This window comes from Puma concolor, chromosome E4 (genome assembly GCF_028749965.1).
Source record: "Puma concolor isolate L17-30 chromosome E4, mPumCon1.1.hap2, whole genome shotgun sequence".
NCBI classification, from domain to species: Eukaryota; Metazoa; Chordata; class Mammalia; order Carnivora; family Felidae; genus Puma; species Puma concolor.
This window is the reverse complement of record NC_141683.1, coordinates 39091562-39107473: the sequence shown is the minus strand read 5'-3', so window position 1 is coordinate 39107473 and position 15912 is coordinate 39091562. Positions and strand designations below refer to the sequence as shown.

The window sequence follows — 15912 nt, the reverse complement described above, 5'->3', positions numbered from 1 at the left end:
GGACGGCACAGGCTGCCCCTTCCAGCGGTGCAGGTGAGGCGTCAAGGAGAGGGCGTGTGGGGAAGAAGACTGTTCTTGTGAAAGCACGAAGTTTATTTTTGTGCTTATTCTACAGCACACGTGGTCATGCCAGGAAACATGGCAAGCACAGGAAAATATACAGATAGAGAAGAAATAAGTCACCCGTGACTCCACTGCCCAGACAGCCAACACGGACGCCGAGAGGGCGCCCCCTTCGGCCGTTCTTCCCACCCTGGCTGGCGTGCGGGCAGGATGGCACGTGGACAGAACACTTGACCGAGAACAATAACAAGCATCTGGCGTTCCGGGGTCAACGTGGGCTTTATTCAGGTCCGGGGACCAGAGGCTCAGGCAGCCTATCTTGCAGGAGATTTGGCACCTGAAGGGCTCTCCGTGCCCCGCCCCCACCCCGCCCCATCAAGAAGGCGCTCCCGCAGATGGAGCGTCAAAACTCGTCTTTTATGTCAAAATGGGGCTGGTCTTCGGGCTTGAAGTCCAGGTTGGGGCTGCCGTCCTCGTTGAGTATCCTCCGGGCCGTGTAGCCGACGATGGGGTATTTGGCTTTGTACACCGTGGTGAAGACGTCGTCCAGGGACTTCAGCTCCTCGGCAGTGAGGCCGGTCTTGGGGGAAAAGGCCCAAAGCAACACGAAAGGCAGGGGCGAGGGGAGGGGGAGGAGGCGAGACGAGTGAGTTGTGCCTCAAACTGGACTCTCACCACCCAGCTCTACTCCTCCCACACCCTTGATGCCAGAGGAAAAGTATCTCAACTCGCCAACTGACTTTTTAAGGCACAATCCTGTGCAGGCGGGAGTGGTGCGGGAGTCATGGCTTCATCATGTCCTGCCATTTGACTAACGTGGGAATTACAGACGCCAGTGAGGGGCACCTCGTTGGTTCAGTCGGTTAAGCGTCCGAGTCTTGGTTTCGACTCAGGTCACCATCTCACGGTTTGTGAGTTTGAGCCCTGAGTTGGGCTCTGTGCTGACAGCGTGGAGCCTGCGTGGGATTCTCTCTCTCCCCTCCCCCCACCCCTCTCTGCCCCTTCCACACACCCCCCCACACTGGTGCTGTCTCTGTCTCTCTCAAAAATAAAGTACAAAAAAAGAAAAAAAAAAAACAAAACCTCCAGCGAACACCCAGCCTCAGGCAGGATGGGGTATGCTCTGTACCCACCTCCTTTCCACTGCTCTCTACACACTCTTCCCATTATAAATTCATACACCCTCCCCGCTCCTTGATTCCTGAGTGTAATCAATCTTTAACATTTGACTTTAATGAGTTTGACTCATCTGAGCACAACTGGGGCGAATGCCAGTCCCTCCGGTGGAATTACTGAGACCCTGAAATGGCTTTTGCCGATGCTATTTTCTCCTCCACAGAAATACGAACACGGGGGACACTCTGCTTTTCACCCTGTTCATGCCCTGAGCGGCCTGGTGAGTGGGTGTCAGAGATCACAGAGAATCTGGAAGAGACTGGGGGTGGCGGGTGCAGACCGCAAGGGGGAGGGGGCTCCCAAGGCACTGTGAAGATCACAGAGTCGATCACAAGTTCACAAGAGTCCGGACTTGACTCTGTAGGCGATGGGGAGTCCTGAGTAGGAGTGGCATAGGAAGACACTTACTTCAAGGGAACAGTTGGCTACACTGAGAGTGGACTGGAATATCAACGAGCTAAGTAGGAAGCTTGGCTATTTCCCAAGGGTAAAAAAGGCCATGGCCAAGGGGATGGGACATTTTGACAAAGGCTCATAACCTGGCTCACAGTGTCATGGGTGAGGTCTGCAGGATCGAGGGACATCTTGGCCACCCCTCTGGTGGAGTCCTTCCCGGTCAAGGCATTGTAGGGGGCTCCTCGTCCATAAAACTCTGTAGTGGGGAAAAGGGGAGAGGATGTGATTGTGGACGTGCACGCAAAACAGCCAGGAGACTGTACGGGGCTTCTGAGACCCAATCCAACGCTAAAACTGGCTCCAGGCCGAAGGAGAGGGGAAGCAGTGAAGACGAGAAGCCCCTCTGCCGTCAGTTTGGACTCCACTGATTCAGAATATGGAGTAAGTCACACACGCCGGGCTGAGGGGTGGTTTTTTAAAAAATACGGAATGGAAATAATCCCTTAAAAATACTTAAAATGCAAACAAGAAAAATGTCCAGTCTTCTTAAATGTCGCTGGAAGCCAAGTCTGCTTCCGTTCAACAGCTTTTGTTTGGTAAACAATGAGCCACAACAAAACTACCTCCCTGATACCATCTGTAGTTAACCACTAGAGAAACCATGAAATGGCATTAAAATGTTGGATCGTGTTCTATGATCCCAATGCCTTGCAAAGCAACACTTTGCCTATTGCTGCTTCAACTACGGTAAGTTGCCAGGTTTGCATTTGATTGCACAGGCAGCAGGGAGCCACAGAAGGTCTTTGAGCAGGAGTGTGACATTATTAGAAAAACACTGTGGCAATACAACACTGGCAGAGACTGTTAATTCAGTCTGAGGGAAAGGGACCTGGCCAGCTTTCCTTCCGTTCTTTTGCATACCCAGCGCCCACTCTGGCTGCCAAGCTCCCCAGAAGTAAGGATTCATAAAGCCGAGCCACTTACCCTTTCCAGAAGTGACATCAAACACCACTCCTTTCACTGCCATGTAGATGGGCTGATCTTCCTAGAAAGCAGGAGAGAAGCTGTGAGGAGGAGCCCAAGAGCCCAGCTCCTCCAGCCCAAGTGAGTGACATCACTCCGGGCTGTGCAGACAGCAGTGGGTGGAGGTACAAAGCAGCCTCTCCTGAGCCGGTCCTCGGCGAGTTCGGCGCCATCAGGAGCTTGCCCGCCCCTGCCCGATGTCACATCCCCTCACAGACTTTGGGAAGGTGACACAAAGTATCATGACAAGCCTATGGCAACACTTTTCTGTAAACAAACACAAGCAAACCAGGGACTGAAGCAGCTCTGCACGGATAAAAATCCAAAGGATGTTAAATGATGAATTATTTACATCAGCCCAAATTTCCTTTCATCTTTGGCAATGGAATCAGTCTGAATGATCCATTTTACATTTTGCCTCTCATAGGTAATGCGGTTTCGTACAAACGTTCCCATGTATTGAAATCCCCCAAACGGCTGTCACTCTAACAGCTCTATCTTATGGTAGCGCTACTGCATTCCTGTTTGTTCAGCTGTTCTGTTTTGGGTATTTGGGTTCTTTCCAATTCCTTAAAACTATAAATGGCGGGATTATGAGTATCTTTCTACAAGCTACTTTATAATTTGGTGAGTTATTTCCTTGAGGCGTGCAATACATGGTCCAGGAATAATCCTGGACCAAAGCATACGAACAGTGTAATCAGTTTTATTAAAAATTTAACCAGCGTGTCCTTCAAAAGGCCCACTGACAGTGCTAGAAATATATAAGCAATGCTGTTTCCCGGACAGTACTAACAATGAGTCTTATACTTTATTTTTTGCTATATTCGTGGGTACAAAATGTTACCTTTGAATTCTTACCCCTCCGCCCCCGACCAAAGAGAATAATTCAAAAACAGATGGCATGAATTTTCTAACTTCCATCAAGGTGGACTCGGGCTGGGGCAGTTGACATAGCTCTTGGACTTGCAGGGCCAGGTCTTAGCCCTATTGCGGGTACAGGGACACCAACCAGTCGGCCCACAGGCTGGGGTGAAGGGATGCGTTGCAGCTGGGTGTATGGGAATCTCTGGATCTCCAGGAACACACTGCTTGGTCTTCTGTAGGGTTGGGTCTTAAGGTTCTTGCCCTTGTTGAGCTTAAGGTCAAGTGTTTTCATGACTACATTCAACAGAGACAGGAGGAGAGAAGTTAAGCAACTTGGCCAAGCAAATATATCTCACTGTCACATAACTTCACGGGCCTCCGTTTCTCTAACTGTTATATACAGGTAACACCCACTGACCTTGCAGGAATGCTGTACGTGAGCACATGGTAGGTCCAGCATAGGAGCTCAGTAAATGGTTGGTTATTAGAGTCCCTATTAGCTCCCACAGATGCTCCCTAGAACTTCTGTTGACTTAGTGGATACTTGTTCCACCTCAACTAATAAGAATTATTTTATAGGTTTTTTAAAATGTTATCTTTAAGTAATCCCTACCCTCAATGTGGGGCTCGAACTCACAGCCCCGAGACCAAGAGTAGCACGCTCTACCAGCTGAGCCAGCCAGGCGCCCTGGTAAGGGTTATTTTAAATGCCATGGTGTAACCAGCCAGCAGCCTGCATTCTTCTTTACAGCCTTTCTTTCACTGTGATTATTTGTTTCTTGACATCAGTGGCTCAACTGGGGTTATGTTTTATTCGAACTTAAAAAATATATATGAACAGTTATAATTTTACCCATAGCATTTTGTCATATTTTCCATTCTGTTGCTTTTCCTTTGCTATTTTGTTACTTTTTTGTGTGCAAAGAGTCATAGAAACATGACATTCACATACATAAAATATAAAAATATGTATCTCATCACTAACACCCTCAATTTCTTCAACAAATAAATTTTTTAAAAGTTTATAGTTTATTTATTTATTGGGGTCCCTGGGTAGCTCAGTTGGTTAAGTGTCTGACTTCGGCTCAAGCCATGATCCCACAGTTCGTGAGTTCGAGCCCTGCGTCAGGCTCTGTGCTGAGAGCTCAGAGCCTGGAGCCTACTTTGGAGTCTGGTCCTTCTCTCTCTGCCCCATCCCCACTCATGCTCGCTCATGCGCGCGCGCTCTCTCTCTCAAACATACACATTTAAAAAATTTAAAAAAAAAAAAGTTTATTTATTTATTTTGAGAGGGACAGAAAGAGAGAATCCCAAGCAGGCTCTGCACTATCAGCACAGAGCCTGACACAGAGCTCAAACTCACGAACCATGAGATCATGACCTGAGCCCAAATCAAGAGTCAGACACTTAACCGACTGAGCCACCCAGACGCCCCTCTTCAATAGTTAAATATTTATCTCCTCACAAAACTATGCATTAAGGTGTAAGTGCTAAGAGGAGGTCTTAGCAAAGGGGTAGAAAGGCACGGTGAACGCCTCTGAGGCTTTCCTGTTACACAGACATTTCACGGAGAGGAACGCCCTTGTCAGTTAATTGTCAAGTGTGCTGGGGGTGGGGGGTTGTTCCTATCCCGTGGAGCTGATGTCCCCTGACAGCAGGCATGGTTTTCAGGCCCCGGAGGTGGCAGCTGAGAGGACAGAGGGTGAATGGAAGCCTCGGGAGCATAAACACAGGCTCTGGAATAGACATGTCCTCAGAGACACCAAAGACACACACACTTATCGCCAGCTTCACACCGTGGTCCCCCACCCTCAAGTCCGCCTGGAAGGACATGCATCATTCTTATCCGCACAGCAGGCCTGAAATAACAGCAGGTCTGCCTTTTTCTGAGACCAAAGGAGGGGTCACCACGGTGGGGTGTTCCTAGCACAAGTTTTCAAATCAAACAGGCCTGGGTTTGAGCCCCCACTTATACGTTGTGCTGTCTTGGGCAAATTACTTAACTTGTCTGGGCCTCGGTCTTCTCCTCTGTAATAGGAAGATACTAAAAGTGTCCACTTGCTGGGCTGTTGTGATGATTAACCAAGACAAGAGATAGGAAGCACTTAGCAGTTTAGGGAAATAAATGTTAGTTTCCCTTATCCTTCCCTAGATTTTGAAAGTTATAAGATCTGAGAGGAATCAGATACTCAAGTGCAAGAAGATTCTATCTTCCTAAAGGAAAGATAGGGGGAAAAAATGTAATTCCCAAGTCACAGATAAGGATCCTGGAAGAAATGTAAGTTAAAACTGGAAGGGGCCTTGAAGATAATCTAACACCGTCATTTTACAGATGCAGCTATCCAGGCTGGGGAATTATGAGACCTGCCCAGAGTCGCAAAGAAATTAGAGCAGTTTCTGGAACCTGGAGCCTTGGAACCCAAATCATTCCACTCTCTGGCTTGTACCCCCAGAGGGCACACAGCAGGAAGACCATGAACTACTACTCGCCTGGGACCAGGAGAGGGTGAGAGTGGCCTGGGAAACTCAACCATCCACAAGACTCAGAACCAAAAGGTAAGACACGGGATAGGTCAGAGGTACTCAGTGGAAGGGAATCAGGGTAACTCCCTCTGCATAACTGAGACCCGGCCTTTTTCCTCTGGGCCTTGGGCTTGCTTTACCACCTGGCCTTCCTCCCTGCCTACAGTCAGGCAGGGCCAGTAGAGCGCCATGAGAGTTACCAGAGAAGCAGATGCATAAGCAGCAGGGCAGAGGAGGGAGGGCCTTTTCCATAGCAGGGAGGGAGAGGCCTGGAGCCTGGGCTCAGGCAGGCAGGAAGGCAGGCCCAGCAGTCAGCCAGCCGCCCCTGAGCCTTCAACCCTCAGACCCTGCACCAGGGCCCGAGGACAGAGTAGAAGTTCCTCTCTGGAACTCTCTCCTTGGAAAAGAGGGAAAACTGTTGCGGATGTTTGCTTCTGCAGAAATAACAGGGCTCCAAGGGTCTAAGGCCATGTTTTTCTGACTGAAATTGACATTAGTAAGTATTAGTGGGTCATGGAGTTAATTTAGTGATTTACAGATTTTTTTTAATTAAGTTTAAAAAAGAAAAGTTTAAAATAGAACAGAAAATAGAAAACATTGAAGTGAATCACACATAGTAATAAGCCTTGTTTCATGGAACTTCTGTTGTGTGGTGTATACCGAGGTAGAATGCAAAATTGTATTCCTTAATATGGGCCAAATATCTACAAGACATCACTCTATTGTATAATTAGAGAGGGTGGTTTTACCTCTTTATTTACCTACCTCTATACCATAGCCTTCACTGTCTGTATATTCTTTTTATGTTTACTTATTTTTGAAAGAGAGAGAGAGAGAGAGACAGAGCATGAAGGGGGCAGGGGCAGAGGGAGGGAGACACAGAATTCGAAGCAGGCTCCAGGCTCGGAGCTGTCAGCACAGAGCCCGACGTGGGGGCTCGAACTCACGAACCGGGAGATCATGACCTGAACCGAAATCAAGGGTGGGATGCTTAACAGACAGACCCACCTAGGCGCCCCTAAACTGCATTTCTGGTCATACTTGTACTCTGATATCTTCTTCTTAGAACCAATATAGCTTCGGAGCGGCCACTGCCTGGAGCAGCGAAGAGGGAGGCTTTTGGTAGTTCATTTTCCTTGTACGAGCCAGGGTGGGCAGAGCCTGATTCGTCACTATAATTCTCTAGCTGTGTAAACCTGGGCAAGTTACTTCGTCTCCATGCTTCCTTCCTCATCTGAAAAATGAGCTAACAACAGCACCTACCTCATGGGGTTGTGGTCATCATTAAATGAGTTAATGCTTTAAAGCTTAGGATAGTGCCTGATAGAGTTAGCTCTACGTAAGAGTAAAATACATAATATCTGGTCCCAGGCCCAGAAGTCAGGCGGGTGTGGGGGCAGGCAGGGTGACCCGCTCTGCACTTGGTCCTACAAAGCAATTAAGGCAGAAAACATTATCTTCTGAGGATGGCATTCCCTCTGGACCAAAGAGAACCCTCAGAGTCACCTCATCTTCCCTATGGAGGTCTGAGGCAGCACCCCATAATCAACTATATTAACATTTCCACAGTGAAGCATGAACATGAATATTCACACTAAATAGGATACATAAGGACTATAAATAGATTCGTTTTAAGTTTATTTTGAGAGAGAGAGCGAGCTAGTAGGGGAGGGGCAGAGAGAGGGAAACAGAGGATCTGAAGTGGGCTCTGTGCTGATGGCAGTGAGCTAGATGCGGGGCTCAAACCCACAAACTGTGAGATCATGACCTGGACCGAAGTCAGATGCTTAACCAACTGAGTCACCCAGGTGCTCCCTGTAAAAATAGTCTTTTTTTTTTTTTTTTAATGTTTATTTATTTTTGAGAGGGGGAAGAGGGACAGAGAGAGGGAGACATAGAATCCGAAGCAGGCTCCAGGCTCTGAACTGTCAGCACAGAGCCCAACATGGGGCTCGAACTCACCAACCATGAGGTCATGACCTGAGCTGAAGTCGGATGATTAACCAACTGAACCACCCAGGCGCCCCCCCAAAATAAAATCTTAAAAAAAAAAAAACCTTCTAGTTTTCAGAGTTTATTTGATTTTTGAATTGCAAAAGAGGATTATGGGACCTGTTTTACTGCCTCTTGCTTATATCTTTAATAACAAGCTAATAGCAGCTAAGATTTATTAAGGCTTACTATGCTAAGATTACTGCAGGCCTATCCAGTGCACTTTGCATATCACTGTCTCATTTAATCCTCAAACCTGTATAGAGTAGGAACTCTTGTTATAGCCATTATGATGGTCAATTTTATGTGACAACTTTGATCAACTACAGTATCTAGGTGTTGCTATGAAGATATTCTGTAAATGTGATTAACATTTACAATCAGTTGACTTTGTTACATAAAGGAGACTATCCTGAATAATCTAGGTGGGCCTACCTGTATTAGTTGAAGGGCCTCAAGAACAGAATTGAGGTTTCCCTGATGAAGAAGAAATTCTACTGGTGGCCTGGACATCAGCTACTGCCCACGGGTTTCAGGCCTGCTTTGTGGATTTAAGACTTGCCTAGCCAGCAACCATGATAACATAAACCAATTCCTACAATAAACCAAATATATTATCTGCTACTGGTTCTGTTTCTGGTGGACTTCTGACTGAGAAAAGCATCTTATAGATGGAAAAAAAAAAAAAAAAAAGAGAAACTCCATGAGCTTTAGTAATTTGCCCAAAGTCACACAGTAGAATAGGGACTCATAGCCAGGTATGATTCAAAGGTATAAGGCTTGAACTAGGATACTGTAAAATGTATTATACAAACAATGACACTTCTGAGAGTGAAGTGGGGGGTCGGGGGGGGTGGGGAGGGTGCTATTAGTAATTATCCCCAGACAACAGGCATAAAACAGAACCATCTAGGGCAGATCAGAGCACAGCAAGGCTCTACTCAGCTGCACTCAACAGCCCCTCTCCTCCCTCTCTTCCTCTCTCTGCTTACAGACCCCAAAACAACTCTCTCCTTTAACCGTTTTCCATCCCGAGCTTCCCTCTCTCCTTCCCCTAGTTATCAATCAATAATGTCAGCATAAAACACTAAGGGTCTTTTCTCCATCCTCATCCTGCAGCCCCTGGAGCTATTGTTTCAAGTACCCTCAACCGTGAACTCTCTCTTCTCTTGGGTTCTGTGCTGGGGGTCCCCAAGCTTGCCGCCATGTTTCAAGATTCACTAGAAGGACTCAGAACTCAGCACACAAGTTGTACTCAGAGCTCAGATTTATTAAAGCCATATAGAAGGATACACAGCCAGATCATAAGAGAAAAGGACAGAGGTAGAGTCTAGAGGAATCCATGTGCAGACTTCCTTATGTTCTCCCTTCCCCATGAAAGGTAACACACAACGCACTCTTCCTCCCGCAATACAACACAGCAATACGCTTGTGGTGTTTCTGCCCAGGGAAACCCATTAGACACTTAGAGCCCAAGGTTTTTACTGGCAGCTAGCCATGTAGGCCCTCTCTGCCTAGTGTGTTCCACATAAATACACTGTATAAAAAGCCCAGATTGAGCCACCCTTAACCGTTAGGGAAGTGTGGAACACCCTGAAATTCCAGACACCAGCCAAGAGCCACTCTTGCCAGCAGGCCTTTCTAAGGAGAGCAGGCCTGTTCACTTTTTTTCTGCACGGGTTCCTGGATCCTGTATCATCCGGTTCCCTGGCGCCCTGAAAGATGCGTTCCTTAGCATCTAGTCACATTCCTCTGTGTTCTCTTCCACTCAGGCTTGAAACCAACATCTCTTTACAGTGATATTCAAACTAGCATCACCTCCTGAGGGCCAGGTTTCTGACTCCCTTGCGAACCTAGTCCAAGGCTAGCTAACAGAGTTAGGGAGCCCAGGCTGGAGGGTTTTAACAAGAGAACACTGGGTTCCTTCCTTGTTCTATCACTAACTAGTGGCACGCCTCGGTTTCCTCACGCGTAAAAGCAGGAGGTCGGTTCCGATCAACGCTGTGATCTCCCCACCAAACTGTTCCCCTCACTGCCAGATCGGCCCCGCTGTGGCCCTTCTGTGCAGTATTATTCCCACTCTCCGCAGGAATTACACTGGGCCCCAGCAGCCCAAACAGACGGGTGACTGTGAAGAGTTTCCTGGACATCTCCAGACTACTGACTGAAGTGGGTGTGTTGGGGTGGGGGCGGTCTTTGTCTCTAACCTCCGATCTCCCGCTCGGTCCTCTCCCCCAGCTTCTGCTCAGCCCCAAGGGCACAGGCACTAAAAGTGGGTTTGAGGAGTCGGGGCAGGAAAACAGTGTAGGGAAGCCTGGCTCATCCCTGGGCCAGCCCCTGTTCCCACCTAACCCAGCAAGCAGGTTTTACTTCCCTCTCTCCCTCGCCACTCGCCCCAAAGAATCGGCATAAGTGTCTGCCCCCAGCTGACGCTAACACAAAAATCCCAAAAGTTCCGAGGTTCATGGACGGACCACGGGCCGCAACACGTCCCAACGGGGCCGTTGGCCGGCAGGGAGGGGGCAGCGCGGGGCGGGGTGTGCGGGCTCGACGCAGGGGCTAAGCGGGGCGCCCCGACGGGGGAGGACTCCCCGTGTCGCTGCGCGGCCGTCGGCCCGGGGCCAGGAAGCTCGCAGACCTCGCGCCCGGCTCGGGGGCCCGCGCCTCCCCCGAGGCCTCCCGTCCGCTCACCTCCTCCCCGCCGTAGCGGGCCAGCTCCTCCTCCGTGAAGAGCCGCACCGGGGGCCCCCGCTCGGCGGGGCGCGGCGCCTGCCCGGCCCGGGCTGCGGGCAGCCCCGGAGCCAGCGCCAGGAGCAGGGCCAGCGCTGCCAGCGGCCGCAGCCGCAGCCGCCGCCCGGGCGCGGGGCCCGCCATGGTGCGCGCGCGGAGCTGGGCTGGGGCGGCCTGGGCGGCCCGGACCCGCGCGCTCCCGCGCCTCGGCCCCAAAACCCCGCCCCGCCCCGCGCGCGCCCGCCCTGCCCCGCCCCGCGCCCTCGGGACCGCGCCGCTGGAGGCGGGGAGCCCCGGGTGTAAACCGAGGCTCCTGACTCCCCAGCCCGGCCTGCAAGCTGAGCTACAGTAGTAGTTCCTTGAGTGGGTACGTGGATGACACAGCCCCAAATTCCGGCACCTAGAAAGGTGTATGTATAAACCGGGACCCCAACTCTATGAATTCCCTTTTACTTCTGGGATGCCCGCCTGGATCAGTCGGTGGGGCCTGTGACTCTTGATCTCAGGCTTGTGAGCTCGTGTGTGGACTGTGGGGGTGGAGATTACTTAAAAATAACTATCTTTTTTTTTACTTCTGGCTAATTTCTTTTCCTTCCCAGTTGTGTTTAAATTTCGAGTCTGCAAGGGGGTTTTTGCAAAGGGAGGGTGGGGCATGGCACAGATCCGCCCTGAAATAACAATAGCTAACATTTGTGCAAAGATTCCTTCATTAATTTATTCATCAAATCCTTACTGAGGGCCTCCACGTACCAGCTCACTGGGAAAACACTGCTGAACAGGAGAGATCCACAACCCACGTGGAACTTACATTCTGTAGGCAAAAGAGACAAGAATAAAATACATACATTGTATATTAGATGGTGAATACTAGGGAGGAAAGTAAAGCAGGGCAAAGGAATGGGGAGCATTGGGGGATGCAATTGTATTGTATTTATTTATTTTTAAGTTTATTTATTTTGAGAGAGCACAAGCAGGGAGGAAGGGCAGAGAGAGAGAGAGAGAGAGAGAGAAAGAATTGTAAGCAGGTGCCACACTGTCAGCGCAGAGCCTGATGCGGGGCTTGAACTCAGGGACCACGAGATCGGTGACCTGAGCCAAAGTCGGATGCTTAACTGACTGTGCCACCCAGGTTGCCCTGGGGACTACAATTTTAAATAGGCTGACCAGGGAAGGCCCCACTGAGAAGGTGGTATTTGTATAAACATCTACAGGAAGTGAGGGAGGTAGCTAAGGGGGGAGGGCCTTCCCTGCAGAGGGAAAGGCAGGTGCATAAATGTTGAGGAAGGAGAGTGGCCTGCTTATTGGAGAAACAGTGGGATGGAAGAGGTGAAGGAGATAAGGTCTGGGAGGTCAAAGAGTAAAGGGGATGGAGGTGGGGGGCAGGTTTTGTGGGGCCTTACAGCTTATTTGTTTACTTTGAGAGAGACAGAGAGACAGAGCTCGAGTGGAGGAGGGGCACAGAGAGAGAGGGAGACACAGAATCAGAAGCAGGCTCCAGTCTCTGAGCTGTCAGCACAGAGCCTGACGCGGGGCTCAAACCCACAAACTGCAAGATCATGACCTGAGGCGAAGTCGGAATGCTTAACCGACTGAGCCACCCAAGCACCCCCAGCTTATTTTTAAAGGATGTTGGCTTCCACGCTGAGTGAATGGAGCACAGGGATGAGTTAGGATGTTAGTGGAATGACTGCTGTTGTGTTGAGAACAGGAAGCTGCCGCAGTAATCCGGTGACCGGGCCAGAGGTGACAGTGGCTTGCTCCCGAGTGCTGGGGGGGGAGGTGGTGAGAAGTGAGTGGGTCGCAGATGTGGTTTGAAGGTGAGGCTGACAGGATTTGCTGACATATGAGAGGAGACAAGGGGTCTGAGAGACAGAACAGAGTCAAGGATGACCCCGCGGGTTCTGGCCTTGGTAGCTGGAAGGATGCAGCTGCCACTTTCAGGGATAAGGAGAGATGGTGAGAAGAGCGGGTGCAGGGAGAGAAACTCAAGATCAGGCTTGTTCAGTCTGAGGACACACAGACATCTAAGTAGAAGTAGCAAATTGACAGTCGGCCATAAGTCTGGATTTTAAGAAAGTGCTCCAGGCTAAAGATATAAATCATGGAATCACTGGCATATATATAGGTTGTATTTAAAGCCACAGAAGGGGCGCCTGGGTGGTTCGGTCAGTTATAAATCAGACTCTTGATTTTGGCTCAGGTCATGATCTCACGGCTCATGAGACGGAGGCCAATGTCGGGCTCTGCACTGACATGGTAGAGCCTGCCTGGGATTCTCTCTCTCTCTTCCTGTCTCTCTTGCTGCCCTTCCCTGCTTGCGCTCTCCTTCCCCACCCCCGTCTCTCTCTCTCTCTTTCTCTCAAATAAATGAGCTTAAAAAAAAATAAAGCCACAGAATGGGTTGGATCATCAAGGACATGCAGGTGGATAGGAAGGTGGAGAGGACCAAGGACTGAGTTTTTGGGCCCCACCAACATTTTGTGTGTGGGAGAACTGGCAAAGGAAACCAAAGAAGGGCTTAGCGTGCCAAGCGCTGACTCAGCACTTTTACTAGCGTTTACTCATTTAATCCTCACTCTACGAAGTAAGAATTGTCACCCATTTTACAGATGATGAAACTGAAGTGCAGAGACCTTAAATACCTTGCCCAAGGTCACAGATGGGTGGCTGAGCCAAGATTCAAACCCAGGCCCCCTCCCAGGGTCTTCCCCTGACCATCAGGCTGCACCTTCCCTCAGGGACGGCACCAAGTTTTCATACATTTACTTATTCAACAGGAGCTTCTAGTATAGAGCGACCTGAACAGGATCCATCACAAACCCTCTGAATCTCAATTTACGCATGTAATATACCAGCCTGCTTCCTTGATAGAATAGTGTTGAAACTAAAAATGAGAATGGATGTGAAAGTCTGTGTAAGTTGCGGCGCTCAGTATCTGTTACACTGTCACAGGATCTCCAGGTTAGAAGAGGCCCTTTTAAGCCCTTGAATAGAGTATCATCCCCTTCCTGGTGCATCATGTTCCTTAATAACATCTCTGGCATAGAGGGTGCTGCTTCTCTGCTTGGGCCCTTTCCCTCTCTACAGTTCTATTTGTTAGTGACTTCTTTGAGCCAAAAGATACTCCATGTAACTTCTACTGATCCAATCCAGCTTCCCCTCCCTGAGACCGCTGTGTATAATTGTATGATTTCATAGCATGCTCATATGCCCTTGGATTTTTCCAGATATTCCTCTGATTGCCTTTCCCTACTTGAACCCAGATTCTTCTTTCCCAAATGAATCAGTCACCTTCAAGGAGAATACAAATTATTCTAAATGAAACAGAATGACTGTAATAAGAAAGCTGGTTACACAGGGGATGGAAGAGGCTGGGAAGAAACCCTGAGGTGATCTGAAGATTAGAAACAGCAGGAGATTAACAACAATTTACCCTTAGAAGGGAAGAGGTGGTGGTATTAGAGTCTGGGGGCCTGGGTCACCTGGCTGAAGCTAGAAACACAAGAAGCCTTTGCATCAGGGGCTGGAACCATGGAAGGGAAGCTGCCAGGAGCAGCGAACAAGGGAAAGAAAAACTCTGGCTTCTCCCTTGCCCTGACCCTCTCCAATCTCCCAGAGGTACCTCCTCTTGACTAAATCCACTGGAAACCCAGCCAAGAGGCAGTCTCTGCCTTATGTGAAATTTTTTTCACCTGCTGCTTACAGGCAAATGATTAAAGCCACCTTGGCTGGCAGCTACGTCACTGTGATCTCTGTTTCTGCCACAACAGGGCATCCTCCCTGTGTGTCTATCTTCACACCGTCTTCCATTTTTTTGCAAGGACACAAGTCATAATAGATGAGGCATCACGTTACTTCGTATGACCTCATCTTAACTAATACATCTGCAACAACCTATTTCCAGATGAGGTCCCATTCTGAGGTACCAGGGGTTAGGACTTCGACGTATCTTTTTGAAGGACACAGTTCAACTCAAACAGAAATCCTTAGGATATAGATGGTAATTCAGAGCATGAGACTGGAGAGGAGCCCACTTCTCTAGCCCCCTGGGGAGTGAGTTGAAGGGAGATCAGAGACCTAGCTTGGGAATGCCATCCTGGAGAGTTGAGGGGATGAGGAGAAATAAGCAAAGGAAGCTGAGAAGGAGCAGCGAGTGAAGTGGGAGGCAGAGTGGGAACAGGTGGGGTGCTGGAAGCCAGGGGAGGAAAGTAGATAGGGAGGAGAGGGTCAGCTAAGGCTGAGGATGAAGCTGACAAAACAAATGAATAAACAAACAAATGGCAGAACCAGACCTGTATATACAGAGAACAAACTGATGGTTGCTAGAGGAGATGGACAAAATGGGGAGAGGTGAATGGGAGATACAGTTCCAGAATGAATAAGTCACAGGAATAAGGTACAGCAAAGGGAATATAGTCAATGACACTGTAATAGCCTTGTATGGTGACAGAAGGTAGCTACATTTGTGGTGAGCATGGCATGACCTATAAACTTCTTGAATCACTATGGTGAACAGCTAAAAAATAATGTAACACTGTGTTACAACTATACAAAAACAAACAAACAAAACCTCACCAGAAAAAAAAAAATAAGAGGAAAAAAGAGGAGGATGAAGAAATGGTCATCTTATTTGACACCTCTGAGGTCAATTGTGACCTTGACAAGCATATTTCAGTGGAGTGGAGACGATGAAAGTCTGATCCGTGTGTGCTCATGAGAGAATGGGAGGAGAGGACTTGGGGACTACTAGTCTGGAAAATTCTATCTATGTGTTCATGGCTTCTCCATTCTAGCAGAAGGAGCCAGAAGGGCAAGGATCTTGGAGTACCCCATTTATTTCTGTATTCCAGTGCCCAGCACTGTATTTGTTAAACCGTGTTAAATATTATATTAGCATCTCCTTCAAATGTGGGAATCTGTAATTTCCCAGTTTGGTCATAGCAACAGAGTAGAGAGGAATGATAGGGCTGGACTAGATTTTTCTGGTTCCTTCCAGCTCTAAAATTCTATGATGGTATGACTTGTTCTATCAGCCACCCTTGCATTAATACAGTTAGGAATTTAACAAGTTGTTTGTAGTTATTTGCATTTGCAAGCAACTGTTAAATGAAATAGCTGGAATAAGTGTTCCATTCATAAATT

The 15912-nt window shown here is 48.7% G+C and overlaps 2 protein-coding genes across 3 annotated transcripts in view; one reads left to right on the top strand and one right to left on the bottom strand.

The window, feature by feature from the left end:
* Nucleotides 1–72: 72 nt before the first annotated feature.
* Nucleotides 73–10976, bottom strand: NENF (neudesin neurotrophic factor). 2 transcript variants are annotated; one of them, XM_086694369.1, is made up of 4 exons: nt 10732–10976; nt 2620–2680; nt 1779–1891; nt 73–643 (listed from the first exon to the last, which is right to left on the bottom strand). In XM_086694369.1, exons 1-4 carry the CDS (start codon nt 10912–10914, stop codon nt 467–469), a joined length of 534 nt encoding a protein of 177 aa, XP_086550495.1. In that variant the 5' UTR covers nt 10915–10976; the 3' UTR covers nt 73–466. The 2 variants fall into 2 exon arrangements, with proteins under 2 accessions (XP_086550495.1, XP_086550496.1); XM_086694370.1 differs by having other exon boundaries at nt 1788–1891; nt 10732–10974.
* The window catches only part of PACC1 (proton activated chloride channel 1), a 45916-nt gene continuing 35982 nt past the window's right edge, over nt 5979–15912 (top strand). Inside the window, exon 1 of the mRNA XM_086694364.1 lies at nt 5979–6081. The gene's annotated coding sequence lies outside the window, so the exon portion shown is untranslated. The remainder of the gene's footprint in view (nt 6082–15912) is intronic.

Excerpts from the sequence above, each read along its gene's own strand:
- NENF (XM_086694369.1), bottom strand. The coding sequence starts at position 10,914 with ATGGCGGGCCCCGCGCCCGGGCGGCGGCTGCGGCTGCGGCCGCTGGCA. Across the intron at positions 2,681-10,731 it reads CCCGCTACGGCGGGGAGGAG|GAAGATCAGCCCATCTACAT; the intron begins GTGAGCGGACGG and ends CCTGCTTTCTAG. Across the intron at positions 1,892-2,619 it reads TGATGTCACTTCTGGAAAGG|AGTTTTATGGACGAGGAGCC; the intron begins GTAAGTGGCTCG and ends TCCCCACTACAG.